The sequence below is a fragment of the Gobio gobio genome (genome assembly GCF_949357685.1).
Source record: "Gobio gobio genome assembly, chromosome: 12".
Lineage (NCBI taxonomy): Eukaryota > Metazoa > Chordata > Actinopteri > Cypriniformes > Gobionidae > Gobio > Gobio gobio.
Window position 1 is genome coordinate 46,438,430 of NC_137105.1, and position 17,349 is coordinate 46,455,778.

The 17,349-nt window shown below is 37.4% G+C and overlaps 1 protein-coding gene across 1 annotated transcript in view; it reads right to left on the bottom strand.

Annotated features, from left to right (window-relative positions):
* Positions 1-17,349, bottom strand: part of mdn1 (midasin AAA ATPase 1) — an 86,689-nt gene that overhangs the window by 61,699 nt on the left and 7,641 nt on the right. The window contains exons 8-27 of the mRNA XM_079831681.1: positions 17,123-17,226; positions 15,917-16,031; positions 15,660-15,835; positions 13,604-13,685; positions 13,364-13,459; positions 12,440-12,552; positions 11,293-11,441; positions 11,145-11,205; positions 10,832-11,043; positions 8,777-8,880; positions 8,535-8,679; positions 7,602-7,698; positions 7,336-7,449; positions 6,536-6,683; positions 4,660-4,767; positions 4,389-4,540; positions 2,147-2,325; positions 1,601-1,809; positions 1,258-1,404; positions 1,026-1,167 (exon numbers count right to left, since the gene is read on the bottom strand). Of these exons, the coding sequence (XP_079687807.1) occupies positions 1,026-1,167; positions 1,258-1,404; positions 1,601-1,809; positions 2,147-2,325; positions 4,389-4,540; positions 4,660-4,767; positions 6,536-6,683; positions 7,336-7,449; positions 7,602-7,698; positions 8,535-8,679; positions 8,777-8,880; positions 10,832-11,043; positions 11,145-11,205; positions 11,293-11,441; positions 12,440-12,552; positions 13,364-13,459; positions 13,604-13,685; positions 15,660-15,835; positions 15,917-16,031; positions 17,123-17,226 (2,653 nt within the window). The remainder of the gene's footprint in view (positions 1-1,025; positions 1,168-1,257; positions 1,405-1,600; positions 1,810-2,146; positions 2,326-4,388; positions 4,541-4,659; positions 4,768-6,535; positions 6,684-7,335; positions 7,450-7,601; positions 7,699-8,534; positions 8,680-8,776; positions 8,881-10,831; positions 11,044-11,144; positions 11,206-11,292; positions 11,442-12,439; positions 12,553-13,363; positions 13,460-13,603; positions 13,686-15,659; positions 15,836-15,916; positions 16,032-17,122; positions 17,227-17,349) is intronic.

Below are 17,349 nucleotides of genomic sequence, written 5' to 3' on the forward strand. Positions count from 1 at the left end.
AGTGCTGTTATTAAAGGAATCTTCTGTCTATTTCCATATTAAAACCATTTCTTCCAAAAAAAGGATTTAGTATTAGTGATTCATGGACTTATCACATCACAATTGGACTACAGCAATTTCTTATATGTAAGTTTCCCTAAATCAACGCTTGCAATTGGTTCAAAATGCATCAGGCAGACTTCTAACGGGTACAAGAAAGAGAGAGCATATGACCCCTGTTCTCGCTTCCTTGCACTGGATACCAGTTGACTACAGAGTCGAATTTAAGGTTTTGCTTATGTTTATAAAGCCTTGCATGGTCTAGCAAATAATTTACTTCTCTCTGTTCCTTGTTCCTGTTTGAAAACCAAGGGCAATCGGGCGTTTGTAACTGCGGCCCCTAAGTTGTGGAATGCACTTCCATTCTCTGTCAGGTCCTCTACCACATTGTCCACATTCAAATCTAGGTTGAAGACACATATATTTTCTCCTTAGCCTACGGTGTTGCCTGAGCAGTATAGGGCTTTTAGTTGTATGAATCCTATTTGTAGTAGTATGACTACTTTTTTTCTTGCCATCTTTCTCTGTTAATGACTTGCCTTTCTCTGTTCATTACTTGCCGTCATAGTACTCATATAGGAGTATATGTATTTATTATGGACAGTTCCACCTACTGGCTGGAACAGATAATGATGACTGAGCTAAATGATGCAATTGAAAAATTGCAAACAAATTAAAAAATATTTCTTGAGCATCAAATCATCATATTAGACTGATTTCTGAAGGATCATGTGACACTGAAGACGGGAGAAATGGCTGCTGAAAATTAAGCTTTGCCATCACAGGAATAAATTATATTTAAAATATATTAAAACAGAAAACTGTTTTATATATTTGTAATAACATTTCACAATATTACTGTTTTTACTGTATGTAGCCTCGGTGAGGATAAGAAGCATAACAAAAGCATTTAAAAAATCTTAGACACTAAACTTTTAAATAATATTGCGCATATTAGGGGTCAAAGGTATGTCACTGGATGTTACCGTCATCAGCCAGATGCTGCAGCCAATCATGTGAGGAGTCATTCTGCTCCTCCAGCCTGTAGCGTTCAGCCCAGCGGAACAGGTCTCTTAGGGTAATATACCCATGTTTCCCAGCAAACACGCTGGATCCTCTACGTAAAGACTAACACAAATACAACCATGTCAAAAAATATAATCATGAAATTCTCAAAATTGAATCGTATACACTGATGCAACAAAGTGACATGCACACCTGCAAGTTCTGCATGACTTTGATGAGTTTAGAGCAGTAGGAAGGAGGCAGACTGCAACGCAGATGGAGAATGTTCTCAAGCTCCGAACTGGGCAGCTCATCAAAATGCAGTTCCACAAAACGGTTCCTGAACGCTCGAGACAGAACCTACACAAGATGAAAGACACGTTTAGTGCATTCATATTCATGAGCCCTTTCTGGAATAGTGATGTCAGAACCAAAACATCACCCCACATATCAGTTCCCGCATGGCACTATTGTTGCAGATTACAGTTTACAAGAGGCCAAGAAGGCAAGCTTGCTTGACACACAGGCGGTAGTTTTTAAAATGTATTGAAGAAACCTTTCTGCCCCCGTAGAGCCCAGGAGGATTCTGGGTGGCAAAGAGCATGAATCTGGGGTGGGCTTTGACCACTTCCTGTGTCTCGGCGATGAAGAGCTCCCGGTTGTCATCCAGCAATCTATTCAGAGCCTCGAGGACATCAGTGGGGGCAAGGTTCAATTCATCTAGAATTATCCAATAACCTTTCCGCATGGCATCGATCAGCACGCCTTCAGGGGAAAAAACATGCATGTTGTTTACATGACAACCTGACATATACATAAACAGGGTCAATCAAACATAGAACTACACATAAAGAGAGAGACAACGATTTAAGATTACCATCTGATATGGCAGTGAATGCTTAGAATTCATTAATATCATTGACATAAGTCAGGGGTCTCCAAACATGTCAGCGTAAGGATGGAGCAGGGCATGCATAGAACAACATGCATTTCGCCATGTATTGACATATGTATTACAAAAATAATTATTTGAATGGCTTTTCAATCCAAGCATTATAACAGAATCATATACCTACATACATGTGCACTAAAAGTTCTTTACCTTCTTTGAAAACAAGTTTGCCATGCTCGTCGGAGGAGTAGCAGCCGATGTACTCCTGGATATCAGTGTGCTCATGGTTATTGATTCGCACACACTGGTTTCCTGTGGAAGCTGAAAGCCATTTTATCAGACTCGTCTTTCCTACAGAAGTTTCCCCCTGAAGGAGCACTGGATGGATGCTAAAATCACACAAACAACAAACAAGAACAGAGAATGTAAGAAAATGTAAGACTTGTAAAGGCGAAAATTATTCCAAAGAACTAAAAGGACTAAAGATGGACGGAGGGAAAATAATGACACAAGTACAAATATAAGTAGGATTATGGGTAGGAAAAAAAAAAAAAGTATAAATCCAGGGTGAGCATTTACTGTTATTTATATACGTATATATACAGTGCTGCTTGAAAGTTTGTGAATCCCTTCCAGAATCTGTGAAAATGTGAGTAATTTGAACAAAATAAGAGGGATCACATAGAATGCATGTTATTTTTTATTTAGTGCTGTCCTGAATAAGATATTTTACATGAAAGATATTTACATATAGTCCACAAGACAACAAAAATAGCTGAATTTATTAAAAATGACCCTGATCAAAAGTTTATGTACCCTTGATTCTTAATACTGGGTGTTGTTCCCTGGATGATCCACGGCTGGTTTTGTGTTTTGTGATGGTTGTTGAGTCCCTTGTTTGTCCGGAGCAGTTAAACTGACCAATGTTCTTCAGAAAAATCCTCCAGGTCCGAAAAATCTTCAGTTGTTCAGCATATTTTGCATATTTGAACCCTTCAGCAGTGACTCTATGATTTTGAGATCCATCTTTTCACACTGAGGATGATTGAGGGACTCAAACACAACTAAAAAAAGGTTCAAACATTCACTGAAACACGATGCATTAAGAGCCGGGGGTGAAAACTTTTGAACAGGATGAAGAATTTCTCTTATTTTGTTTAAATATTAGTTTTTTTTTTTCATTTAATACTGCCCTTCAGAAGCAACAGAAGATACATGTTTCCCTGGAAGACAAATTAAGTACAATTTATCTTAATCTTCAAATTCAAAAAGTGTTCACTCCCGGCTCTTAATGCATCGTGTTTCCTTCTGGAGCATCAGTGAATGTTTCAACCTTTTTTAATAGTTGTGTTTGAGTCCCTCAATCGCCCTCAGAGTGAAAAGATGGATCTCAAAATCATACAGTCACTGCTGGAAAGGCTTCAAATATGCAAAGATGCTGGAAAACTGCCTAATGTTCTTCAGAAAAATCCTCAAATTCTTCAGTTTAACTGCTCAAGACAAACAAGGGACTTGTTTGAGAACAACCATCACAAAACAAAAAAAGATTTTTTGTTGGGAACGAGACACAAGAATCAAGGAAATCAAGGGTACATAAACTTTTGAACGGGGTCATTTTTATAAATTCAGCTAATTTTTGTCATGTGTATTGTGTACTATATGTAAACATCTTTTATGTACAATATCTTATTCAGGACAGCACTAAACAAAAAATAATATGCATTTTGTATGATCCCTCTTATTTTGTTCAAATATGAATTATTCACTGATTCTGCCAGGGGTGTGTACACTTTTGGGCAAGACTGTATATATAAACAGTGTTTAATATAATATGAAATAATATAATATTGAACAATTTATATATTTATTCAATTCAATAAACACAACTCAATAGTACTAGAGCAATGTATTGGCCAGGCTGATTATTCAGTCGATATTTTGCATTTTGAGAAATAATGTACCTGTGCAAGTTTGACAGAAGCCTAAACATCTGAATAAACATTTTTTGTTGTTGTCATTAAGTTGTGTAGAGTGTGTAAAAAATATGTAAATATTGTGTAAACAGTACACAGACTACTAGTTCACAGATAAAAAATTATGAGCAAAATAGAAATATAGAAGTGTAAGGTTTCTATGATTTTGCCCATAGAAGGTTTTTGAAGATCATGTAATCTGATGTGAAAATGCTGATGCCCATAAAGTCCTGAAATCACTTCTTTATAGATGCAGAGATCAATTGATCGCCAGGTCTGAACTGACCCAGACCAATGGCACCAAAACACAGACAAATCACCATTACTAGCCAACAAACTAAAAGCGAATCAAATCTCTCATGATAGTTTTGCACCATCCCACAAATAAACAGAGAAACGCTGCATATATAATATGTATCGACAGGGGGATTGATCTACAGAACGTCACAGGGGACATATTAGAGGTGGGTTTTTCCTACCCGGCAGCCACAACCCGTGCCAGATCTTTTAGGTTGAGCTTGACGGAGGGCGTGAGGATGTAAGTGGTGTCCACAGTAGGCTCCATGTCACCCTGACTAAGCCAGTACTCCTCTATCTGTATACACACTCGGTCCTTTGGCTGCGGGATTGGCTGAAGAGAGAAGAGAAGACAATTTTCAAACACTTCTGGCAAATAATTAGTTTACAGCCTATCCATTCAAACAAATATTAGGATGGATCAAAGTGTCTGTGAAGCTCTGAACTGATTACCTGTTTCAGACATTTAACATTTCCTCCAAGTATGTACTGACACACCAGTTTCTGAACAACGGGGTGCGAGCTGCGATCCAGCTGAGTGAGAAAACTCAGGCAGAAACCCTGCAGAACATATTAAACATCTCCATTAAAAATACTTTACAGTGCGTTTTTAATTTCTTTACACAGCACACACCGAGTAAATAAACAGTGGGTATTGGTCTAGGGCCCCAGACCAGTAGAGGGCCCTGATGAGCTATAGAAAACTTGAAGCTTTACTAGAAACTAATTTGGCTTGAAAAAGCCTAGAAACCAGAAAGTTTGAAGTAGTTTTGAAAGCTTGAAGTTTTCAGTTCGAAATGGTTTAAGTTTTAGTTTAGTAGTTTTAAAAGTCATCCAGCTATGTAGCTAGCTAACACGTTTAGGATGACGCTAACACGTTTAACATGATGCTAACACGTTTTAACATGTTGCTAACACGTTTTAACATGCAAGCATGAATTAACGTGTTGCTTGCATGATTTAGCATGTATGAACATGTCACTAGCATGATTTAACACGTCACAAACATGTTTTAACTAGGGCTGTCAAAAGATTAATCGCAATTAATTGCATCCAAAATAAAAGTTTGTGTTTACATAATATGTGTGTGTACTCTGTTAATTATTATTTATATATAAATACACACACAAGCATGTATATATTTAAGAAAAAAATATTATTTATATATATAAAACATTTATATTTATATATATTATAGATTATATAAATGTATATACAGTATATACATGCATTTCTTGAATATATACATGAATGTGTATGTATTTATATAAAAATAATAATTAACAGAGTACACACACATATATTATGTAAACACAAACGTTTATTTTGGATGCGATTAATCGCGATTAATCTTTTGACAGCCCTAGTTTTAACATGTTGTTATCACACATTAACATGTTGCTAGTATGATTTAATATGTTGGTAGTTGCTGCTAGCATGTTGTAGCATAAATGAGCATGTTGTTAACATGTTTTAGCATTTTGTCAGCAGAAATTAATATGTTGCTAGCATGAATTAGCCAACTTAACAATTGGTTTGTAACTTGTTGCATTAATTAGTGATGAGGGGGAAAAAAAATGTCATAAACACATAAAAAACACATAAACAAGTGTAAAACAACCCGGTTATTAAAGAATCAACTATATTAATGCAAAAAACACAACCAAGGATAATCAATAAGCTACTTGCTTGCAATAATGGAAACAAAATATGAACTGGTGATAGAACTGAAATTAAAATTATACTATTGAAGATTTGCATGAAAGAAAGAAACCCACCAGATAATTTTTACACTTAAATTCACTTAAACTTAGTTCATTTGACTAACTTGTGCTTCTATAAGAGCAAATGCATTACTAGGAAAGACTGGAACACACATGTGGTGTGGACAGATAGTAAATAAACATGCCAGTTTGTTGGGTGAACTCAAAAATACAGTGCAATGTGTACAGTGGTTTTAATGATGTACAGTGCACTGTGGAAAACGCAGTGCCAGTGAGTCTTTGTCATACAATCTACATGTGACGTAACAAAACTAGATCTATTATGATCAATCAAGCTGTCCAGTTATCAAGCGTAGCAACAGCATTATTCATGATGATGAAAGAGTGACACAGCTAGTTGGTTGTTTCATGCTGCTTACTTCCACCACAGGCACATTGTAAAACATCCATACTCACTGATTGTCAACTTCATATATCTTTCCACGAACAGACAAATTTCACTTCAATATAGTTGTAACACATTTTAATCTTATACTCATTATGTTTCTGACTCTCAGGACAATAACAATTCAGTCAGGCAGAAACTATGAAGACAATCATATTACCTCATAGAGGGATCGTTGGATATTGTGGCAGGGGTCGGAGGCCACGTACTTCAGAGCTCGGCACAGAGTACGCAAACTGTAGTGGGGCTTGTGACCCGTACCGTCAACTAGCCGAGTGTTAGCCTCCTTACGAACTGCCAAATAAAAGCTGGGAGGGGAAAAAAAGGGGATTTTATTAAAAAGAACATCACAATAGGACACTGAATGTGGCGTTTTATGCTTTTTATCCTAAGCAACGTACATTTGTTAAGTGAAAAAAAAATCATATCACACGCAAGATCGCACCTTTCTGCTTTTATAAAGAAAAATGCCTGTGTTTTGATCTGGAGATACTGTACTCATTCAGGAGATGCGTAATAGCGCGCCCCTACCGTATAAACAGTGAAAACACGGAAAACCATAAAAACTCGTCAATGGCAGGGAAAGAGTTAATATCATCAAAACATTTACATTTGTTTTATAATGGTTGTGCTATTGGCTACCAGTGTTTTCATACTACACTGTAAAAATATTTTTTGAAGTTGTAAATGAAAAAAAGACTATTGTAGTATGTTTTACAAGAACATAATTTAGTCTTTCTACTTTAATTCAATGTGTTACTTGCACTTTATTGTTATTATTCAGGAAATTTGAATGAGAATTTACAAGCAATTACAGAGTGAAAATTGTTGACAAGCTTTTTTCAAATAACTCCTACTAAAGTTTTTTTCAGTGTATGGATCAAAAGGCAAAAACGGTTGTGTTTTAGTGAGGAAACACAGATGGATGGTAATGGAGACCAACTGAGGAACTGCACAAACCTGATGATTCCATGGATGATTCCTCTGGACAGGTTAAGGCCTTTGAGGTAGTCAGAGACCAGGATTCGTAAATCACTCTCACACTCCAGCTCCTCCACATACAACTCTGTGAATCTTATACATAAACACAAAAACATATGTTCCCAAAAAGTACTTGAACACGTCTATAAAAATGTATAAATGTCACTATTACAAATGGTATCTGTAAACAGACCAGCAAGACATTTACAAAACAGGTATTCCCCTGAAGATCATGCCCCACTCACCTGTTCCTAATGCCCAGTGGCAAGTTCCTCTTGCCTACGTCTGTGGCTGGGTTCATGCAGGCAAACAGACGGAAGTCTGGGTGACGAACCAGAGGCTCTACACAGAAGGACATTATGAAAACAGTAAAATTACCTCAGAATACATGTGACATACAAGTTACACACTCATAACCATTAATCAACTGCAACTTCTGTCTCTTATGGTTAGGGTTGGGTACCATTCACATTTTAACCGGTATCGGTACCCGAAATTCGGTACCGGTACCCAACAGTACCTTTTTTCGGTACTTTAGGGATTTACATCAATAACTATAAATAACCTGCAAGTCATTTATAGAAGTGTTATTGACATTATGCCAGAGCTGCCCTGGTCTCTGTCTGCCATTGACTGTGATGTTTGTATACTGTAATATTTACTAGATAGTAGGCTACTAGGTACTTAAATGTAATTAATAAAAACAACCATATTATTTTTTTCTTTTTAATTTCATTTCTATGAAAAGATTTTAACCGCGCTTTCATGCGCACAGAGACACGCAGGATTCGTATTTAAATAGTCTTTTTGCGATTTAATATTCACAGACACTAGTCAATATCACCAGATGTGTTCTCAGGTACGGGAATTTGGTACAGATTGATTTATTGTGAATATTACCCTTAAAAGGTGCCCTTAAAAGTACAGAGTTCGGTACACAACCCTACTTATGGTAATGAATAGTCTTTGACTTTGTCCAATCAACCAATTACAACTAGCCAAAATATATCACTCTATTGTATTTTATCCAAAGTGTTTCACAAATACCCTTACTACAACCCCCCTAGAGCAGCCTGGGGTTAAACAAGGTACTACTAGTCCACATATTTACCCTTTATAGCCACATCTTTAAAATAGCAATAATGAAATCCCAGATGAACACTTTGTGCAGGACTCACCAGTATCGCCTCGGTCCAGCAGTACTAGTGACCCGGCACTGCCCTCCAGCAATCCACTCAGACACTCCAGTGTCTCTGCAGCAGCCAAATTAATCTCATCCAGCAGGATCCATTCGCCTTTCTTCACAGCCTGTGCTAAAGTCCCCTGCGCGGACACACAGTCAGTCACAACATACAGGAGATAACGAGAGAGAAGAGGAAAAAAAGAGGTAAAGACAAGTTGGCAGAAGAGTAGCAATTACCTCCACAAACGCGAAGACCAAAGCGGATTCACAGGCCCGAATCTGTTCCTGCGTCTGACTGAGTTTGAGGGCCAAAGCCTCCCACTGCTCCTGCAGCAAGGCAGCTATGAGAAAAACATAGAAAAATACACAAAAAAACACTGAAAAACATACAGTACAATTTTATTTAAAAAAATAAAATAAACAACCTTTTATTAACCTTATTTATACCATGGTCTGTCTGAATACTCAATTCTGATTGGCTGGAAGATGTGTGTTCAAACCATGTAATGCACAGCTAGTTCCAGTCAGTTTAATCACTGTTCTATATTAATGTGCTGCTTTCATTGAAACACACACACACACACACACACAACACTGCCTGGCAACCTTTATCAATAAATGGCTTTGCTACATTATACAATACCTCTCAACAACGAGGTGGTAACTTCACTGTTTTTGAAGTAATTAAACTCACAGAGACACTGCACAGACACATAATTCACAGACCCACAATCTCTCCCTCTTGATAATTCAAACAAACGTAATCTTACCACATACTTTATCTCTGTGTCTGATTTAAAAATTTAAAGGGTTAGTTCACCCAAAAATGTAAATTCTGTCATTAATTACTTACCCTCATGTCGTTCGACACCCGTAAAACCTCTGTTCTTCTTCAGAACACAAATGAAGATATTTTAGTTCAGTGAGTCGAATCATGATTCGGATTGCGTGTCAAACTGCTGAAATTTGGCGATTTAAACTGCTGAATCGACTCACTGATTCATAACACTTCGAAGCTTCATGATGCCGTGTTTTGAAATCGTCATCACTATAGAAGTCGTTATTTAGGGTTTTTTGCGCAAAAAAACTATTCTTGTCACTCCATAAAGTTATTGTAGAACCACTGTAGTGAGATGGACTTTGTAACGTCTTTAGTACCTTTTATAGGTCTTGAGAGTGTACCGTGCATTGTGCCAATGGAGGCCTTTCTGAGCCATCAGATTTCAAATAAAATATCTTCATTTGTGTTCCGAAGATGAACGGAGGTCTTACGGGTGTCGAACGACATGAGGGTAAGTAATTAATGACATAATTTTCATTTTTGGGTGAACGAACCCTTTAATGAGCCGTAACTGACAAAAATAAAAATAAATAGACAAAATTTTGGCTATTATTTCCAAAAATAAATTATTTCCAGTCAAATTTTGTGCTGGAAACATCAATAGCAGTTCTAGGAACTTAGTTCTAAGAACCTATGCTGGTTTCATGTGCTCTCGCCCTCCCATTTAAAAATTTGAATGCGATGAGGTTGTAATCACGACTTCAGAAGTGGGAATTAATCACATTTCCGATAGCACGCGAAGGCAGCATAACAACCATGGCCCCAGGGGAACTTTTAGTTCTCGGGGTTAGTCTGCTATCGGAAATGTGATAATTCCCACTTCTGAAGTCGTGATTACGACCTCATCGCATTCACATTTTTGAAATGGGAGGGTGTTCATGTGCAATTTACACCTAAGAAACTCGTATTTACGATAATTCCGATAGCACGTGAACCTTTGCGGTTGAGAGGTCACTGTTTTCCATGTTCATAGAGTAAATATATAGGCTATAATCTGTGTGCATAGACTGCTTTTTTCTGAAATGGCGGGTGCTGGTGTTTTCGTGTGCATTCAGCCAATCAGCGTACACTTACGTCATTGGCAGTTCTTATTGTGCTGGGTTAGAGTCTACTCGGAAGGAGCTAAATTAGTTCCCCCAAAAGGAGTTCCTAGAACTAAAATCGTTCCTGTGACAATGCCAAAATCCGGGTCATTTTCTAATAACAGCACTTCTAAAAACAGCTTTTAGTGGTCAATGCTGGCAAATGACCATGGTATAAGTGGGATAATCCACAGCTAACTGTGCATTAAATGATTTTAATGCACTTCGCTGCATGACAGATTACGTGCATTCAAATCATTTAAACACACCTAGCTGTTACTTGCTGTTGCTGCTATCCCCAACTATAGCAACATAAGGAATGTATTTTTTAAAAAAAACTATGTAATTGATTTGAACATTCAGTATTACCATTGGGTTTATCATGTAGCTCCTTGGTTAGTGCTGATTTGCAGACATGATCCATGAGCTTCAGAAGGTCCTGCCAGCGTTTGCCTCTGAAGCAGGTTTGGACGTGCCCCAGGAAGGTCAGGTTCTGTTTCCGTGAGTACGTCTGAGAGAAGAGGTCCTCAAACGCCTCCCGCAGGGGCAAAAGAATGAGCTTATGGTCCACTGGTTTATACCTTCAATCATCACAGACCAAAGTCAGCAATAAACCAAGAACTTCCACCACATTTGTACTGTACATATTTGTTCGAATCCTGAATCACTCTTGTCTACTCACCCTCCTAGTAGGTCAGCTGTGTCACTCTGTTGGTTCATGTTGATCACTCGGAGTTTGTGTCCTGTAAGAGTCCAGCAGAACAGAGCAGGAAATGAGAAATTATGCACCGTGTTAAACCTACTTGCTCAGTATAGTTTAGGTGTGTTACCTGTCATTCCCGCCAGGTACTGCACAGTAGAGGTCTTCCCTGTGCCCGTCTCCCCGACCAACAGGACAGGCTCCCCTTTAGTGGCACACACCGAGAGCTGCTCCAAAAGTACTGAGGACGGCCGTGTGGCAGCAAATGTTTGTCTTTCTCTGTGGGACAGATACACATCAACTATGTTGAGCAGTGTTATTTTAGTATTATTTACTACATAGCATATCTCAACTGCTTTATCGCATGTATGGTTGCAAAAATGTACACTATATTATAACCCAGCTCTAATCTGCTAAATGCCACAATAAGGCATGAAGATATTAAGATATTATAAACATTAACATCATGATTTTATGTAAAACTGCTTTGAAACCATGTGTATTGTGCAAAATGCTCTATAAATAAATCTGACTTTTGTCTTTATATACTATATATTTATCAGTGATGTAAATGTAACTAGTTACTGTAGTTAAATGTCTTTTTAAGTATTCTAATATCAAAGATATTAGTAACTTTTCTAAAGCAGTTTATATCTGCTACAAAATAAGCAATATCGCCATCTACAAGGCATTGAAGGTAATATATCTTGTGCATTTTGCCCTTACCCAAATGTTTTAGTTTTTTTAATATTTCCAATTACGTTTATTTCTTTTTTTAGTTTTAGTACTTCAACTGAATTTTTTTCAGAGTTCTAACATTTAAAGTTTTTTAAGTTTAAGTTTTTCTATCTAATATTTTTATTTTATTTCATTTAACAAAAAACTATTTTAAATAGTTTTCATTTTTTACAATACCAACACTGGCTACAACCGAACACATTTTTCAAAAAGAAATGGCACAACACAGATCTCTCTGGGAAGACTTCCAATAATTCTTATAATCACTGTCCTTAAATCAAAGTGTTCATCATGACCAATGAAGGATTCCTGCTTCATTTTCCTCTGGTGTGCTCAAGGCTGTATTCCCTGTCTTAAACAGCACAGTTACCAATCAATGCCATGTTGACTCAATTTCTCAGCAGGGTGCCTTCCACACAAGGGACAGTGTAGCACAGTTACCATTTGTAACAGTAGATTGAAAGGTGAAGTACCAGACAGTGACTGGGCGACAGATTAATGAGGATGGCTAAGGTTACGCTCTGATAATGCAATCTCACATGCTCAGCCACACCGCGTTGCTCTGCTTGCGGAGTAACGTCGCACGGCCCACCGTCACCTCCAACTCCGTCACAGTGATCGCAGGCAGGTACATCTGGCAAAAGTGCTGGGCCTGTAACGTCACATTGACAGTATTAGAGCAGGTTATTCATATAAAGTGAACTATGATTTTACTTGGTCTCAAAATATTATGAAGAAATATAACAGGGTGCTTTTTGACACTACTGTAATATTGTACAGTTTGATCAAGGACTTTTCCAATTCATTTATGAATGTATCCAACACAGTTCTCAAAACAAGCAATTGACTATTTTAGAGCAACCCAAAACTAGAAAATGTATAGTAACTACAGCAATTTCTATGACCTTTTCAGGATTTTACTCAATTTAGTTTTCCAGACCTGGAAATCTCAAAAGTAAATGACTCGTTTTCACTAAGCGGTACAGTGCAGTGCGCTTCGGGACGGTAAACCCTGATCCAGCTTGCGTTTCCACCACCAACAGTACCCTTACGTGATAGGCATGGTGTATGCCGGAAAGTAGCAATCAACGTCATTCTTGCGTGAATAAGAAACCAACACAGAAACGACAGTAGCAGTTGCACACGCAAATGACGATTCTTTGTCAACCAATCAACCTCCTGCAGTGAGTCTAGCTCCACCCTTTAGGTACCGGACTACTGTGCTAGTAGATACCCCAATGGAAGGGTCCCAAAAAAGTGGTATGCTACAGTTTGTTATTTTGGTACCATTCACAACTTCTGACAATCAAAACGGAAATAATTGCATACTGTACTGTAGCACTCAGTGGAAACGAGCCATAAAAGCTCACAGGGAACAGCAAAACTCCCAGTTATTTCCAGGTTTTCCATGGCCATGTAAGAGTTTGTGTCAGTAAAGAGATAAAAGTGGTGTGGAGTCCCACCTTCTCTCTGGATATGTTGAGCTTGCTGCCAATGATCTCCGCCATCTTGAGTCTGCTCTCATATTTGGAGAGCATGGCAGTAAAGCAGTCCAGAGCCTAAGAAAAAAAAAACACTTTCAACTTAAAAATTTTTTTTTACATGTATTTATTATATAAATATTTTATTAATAATATGACCCAACAAAAAACTAAATAATGATAGTGACAGAGTAATGCAGAGTAATAACTACAGCCACTCACCTCCAGAAACACATTCTGTGCTGTGGAAGCGCAAGAGCTGTCAAAATTTAAGCAGATTCTCTCGCACCATTTCAGCAAGTCCCTGTGTTCATAAGTTTAAAAAAAAGAAGAAGAAAAAAGCAAGATTACTACCAAGCATTTACCAACACAACAATGTAACTTAAGAATTCACATTTATTCAGATAATTTATAACCAGAAATATTAAATTATTTATTCATATTTAAAGAACTATTCAAAAGATTGGGGCAGTAAGATTTTTTTTGTAAGTAAGAGACATATAACATTCAATTTCAATATTAATGTTCTTTCGAACTTTCTATTCTATTAGCTTTGCCATTGACAGGAATACATTACATTTTGAAATATATCAAAACAAATATTTTTAAAATATATTAAAAATGATCCTTCAAAGACCATATTTCAAAGACAGCTCTGAGATTTGCGCTGCACAACATCAGAAAGATCAGACCATTCCTAATAGAGCAACACAAATTCTCATCCAGGCCCTGGTCATTTCTAGGCTTGACTACTGCAATGCGCTTCTGGCTGGACTTCCATCGTGTGCGATCCAAACACTTCAAATGATTCAGAACACAGCGACACATCTTGTCTTCAACGAGCCCAAAAGGGCCCACATCAAACCTCTCTTCATCTCTCTGCACCGGCTACCACTCGCTGCTCGCATCAAGCTCAAGGAGTTGACGCTTGCTTGCAGATACACCACAAGCTCAGCACCCGCATACTTCAACTCGATCCTACAAGTCTAAATCCCCACCAGAAGCCTTCGCTCGGCAAAGGAGGGACGGCCCGTGGTACCACCACAGAGAGGCATGAAATCCCTTTCCAGAACATTTTCGTTCACTGTTCCTTGGTGGTGGAACGAGTACAAACAAAAAATCCCTCCCTATTCTAGCCTATGCTACTCTAAAAAATGTCCAAAACTTGGCCTCTTCATGAAGGATAGCTTCCTGTATTTCTCAGTTGTAAGTCTCTTTGGATAAAAGCGCCAGCTAAATTAATAAATGTAAATGTATTTCACAATATTACGGTTTATACTGTATTTATTTTTTAATTCCAATTGAAATTACACTGGCCAAAACATTGTTATGGGGCATGACCGCAGGCAGACTGGCGGCTCAAATTGTTTTTCACCCAGGGTCTCTACAAAAGACCCTCATGCCAGTAGGGGATTGAGGGAGGAAGTGGACATGTATTGATTGGTAACAGCAGGGTCTCCAAACCATTGAACCTCTCCTCACAGGAGAGCCCTTTATATGACACGTTTTCAGAGATTTGGAGTGAAAATGGAGGCATATTTATCACAACCCATTTAATTTCATATTAACACTGGCAAATGCTACTCCTTACTAGAAAACCAAAACAAAAAGCTGAAAACAACATAATTTGCAAAGTTAAATTTGTACAGAGAAAAAAAAAATCATTAAAATCCTCAACCCTCAGGTATGACAGTGTATGTCAGTGTGTGGTATCTATTATACAAAGCTAGTTACATAAATGATTTGCCCTGGCTCGAATTTCACACTGCGTCTCTGGCTGGGGTTCAACAGAGGGGACGGAGAGATCGATGTGTCATTGACTGCAGCAGGATCCAGTGGAAAGCTGATGAACAGCCTGAGGCCCAACTACACAATGGACACAGACTGATACATCACAACTCTGCTCGAATGCAACGATGGAGTAAGGGTTTTATTGTAGTGTCACTGCTTCTTATTTGAACTGTTTGTTACATGGAGAGGTCTGAAATGAAACTCATCATTTATTGATGAATCTATGGTGGGTTTTTTTTTTTAAAGCAGAGATATTAGTAAATGCCCACGGGCATCATAAAAAAAAACTGTACAAATGAAATTCTGACATGATGTTTAACTATTTAGAGAAAGGTTCAAATAGCCATGAAATGGTTTGGAAACCTGCAGTATATATATTTTCTTATTAGTATATTATATAATTTTTACATTCAAATATTTGTATAATTATGCAATAATAATTTTGAATATTTCCTCATGTATTAATTTTTTTGGTTGATGATGTTACCTCAGTGAGAGGCCTCTGCCCTCCAGTGATGTGATGTTTTCATCTGATATGCTCTGGGCTGCACTAGGACCCTGAGGGCTGGAACTGATCTGATGTCTGTCTCCCGTTAGCTGGCAGTATATGTCCAAAAGACGCTCCACCACCACTGCCAGGTTAGGGTACCTCTTTAATAGGACCTGGACAGAGACAAAGTAATTAGAGACTGAATATCAATAGAAAAATGTTATCAGGATCTAGAATAAAATGGGACAGCTTGCCTGTTTAAGTTCCTCTCTGCTCATGTTTCCGATCTGCAGTTTACTCCAGTATTTGTCCAGAAGTGCAGCATTTGTACTCTGCGGTCGATGCCAAGCTCCTCCGCTGTAAAACGTCCTAAATATAATGATTTTAATCATTAAATTTAGTTTAGAAAGGTTAGATTAGAAAGATACACATATTTAAAGAAAGGTTCAAATTGGCATGAATATTTTTATTTACTTTAGTGTATACTTTTATATATACACACACAAAAGAACAAAATATCTTACATGGAAAAACTGGAATGCTTTAATATATATATAAATAAATAAGCAATTAAATAAATAATATATATGTATGTGTGTGTGTGTGTGTGTGTGTGTGTGTGTGTGTGTGTGTGTGTGTGTGTGTGTGTGTGTGTGTGTGTGTGTGTGTGTGTGTGTGTGTGTGTGTGTGTGTGTGTGTGTGTGTGTGTGTGTGTGTGTTTGTTAGTGCTGTCAATTGATTAAAAAAAACAAATTAAATTGCAATTTTTTTCTGTAATTAATAACATTAAAGGTAGGAAAATAAACAGAAATTGAATAAAGTTATCAAACACTTCAGTCTTGTCTGCATAAATTATTAATTAAATATAGATGAATAGATTAAAGCTACAAAATTTCAGTCAAGAGCAGTGAATGATTTTATCTTTGATTTACATGAATGACAGGCATCACAGCAGTGGGTTTATTAGGCTGCTGTCACTTTAAGATCTGAAGCACGTGACGCAGATCCAGATCTGACACGCATGCGATGTCCTCACAACTCTTTATGGTCATTTAAGATTTTTCATACTGATTTAACACTGTTCAAGCGCGAAAGACAACTGGATGTGGCGGCACACTGTCTGAAGCGGCATGCTGTGCACACGAGTCATGTGGGTGTCACACAGCCAAGAGATTTACAGACAGCGCAGAAGTACAGATTAAAATTCTTATTTTTGCATCTTATCGCGCTTGAATGGTTTAATAGCACTTGAATGAATGATAGCATGATCATTTACTGTAGCACAGCCAAAGGATGACAAGAAAAAATGGATGCTTTATGCTTTAATTGCGTTAAGTATTTTCAATGCATTAAACTGAAAAAATTAATTGCATACGTTAAATCGCTCATTTTGACAGCCCTAAGATATATATGTATATGTATATAAATAAAAACACACACAAAAGGACAAAACATCTTACCTTCGTGTTGCAAAAAACTGGAATGCTGGGGCCATCTGAATACAGTCTTCGCGTCCTGGAATTGTCAATTTCTTGTTCTCCATAAGAGGGAGCAGAACTGATATCTACAGAGCAAATTACACAAGCATGATCAAATGTGGACTGATCTTATAAATATGAATTATTTATAAAAAAATAAATATGAATTAATTATAAAAAAATATGATTTTAATATATATATATATTAG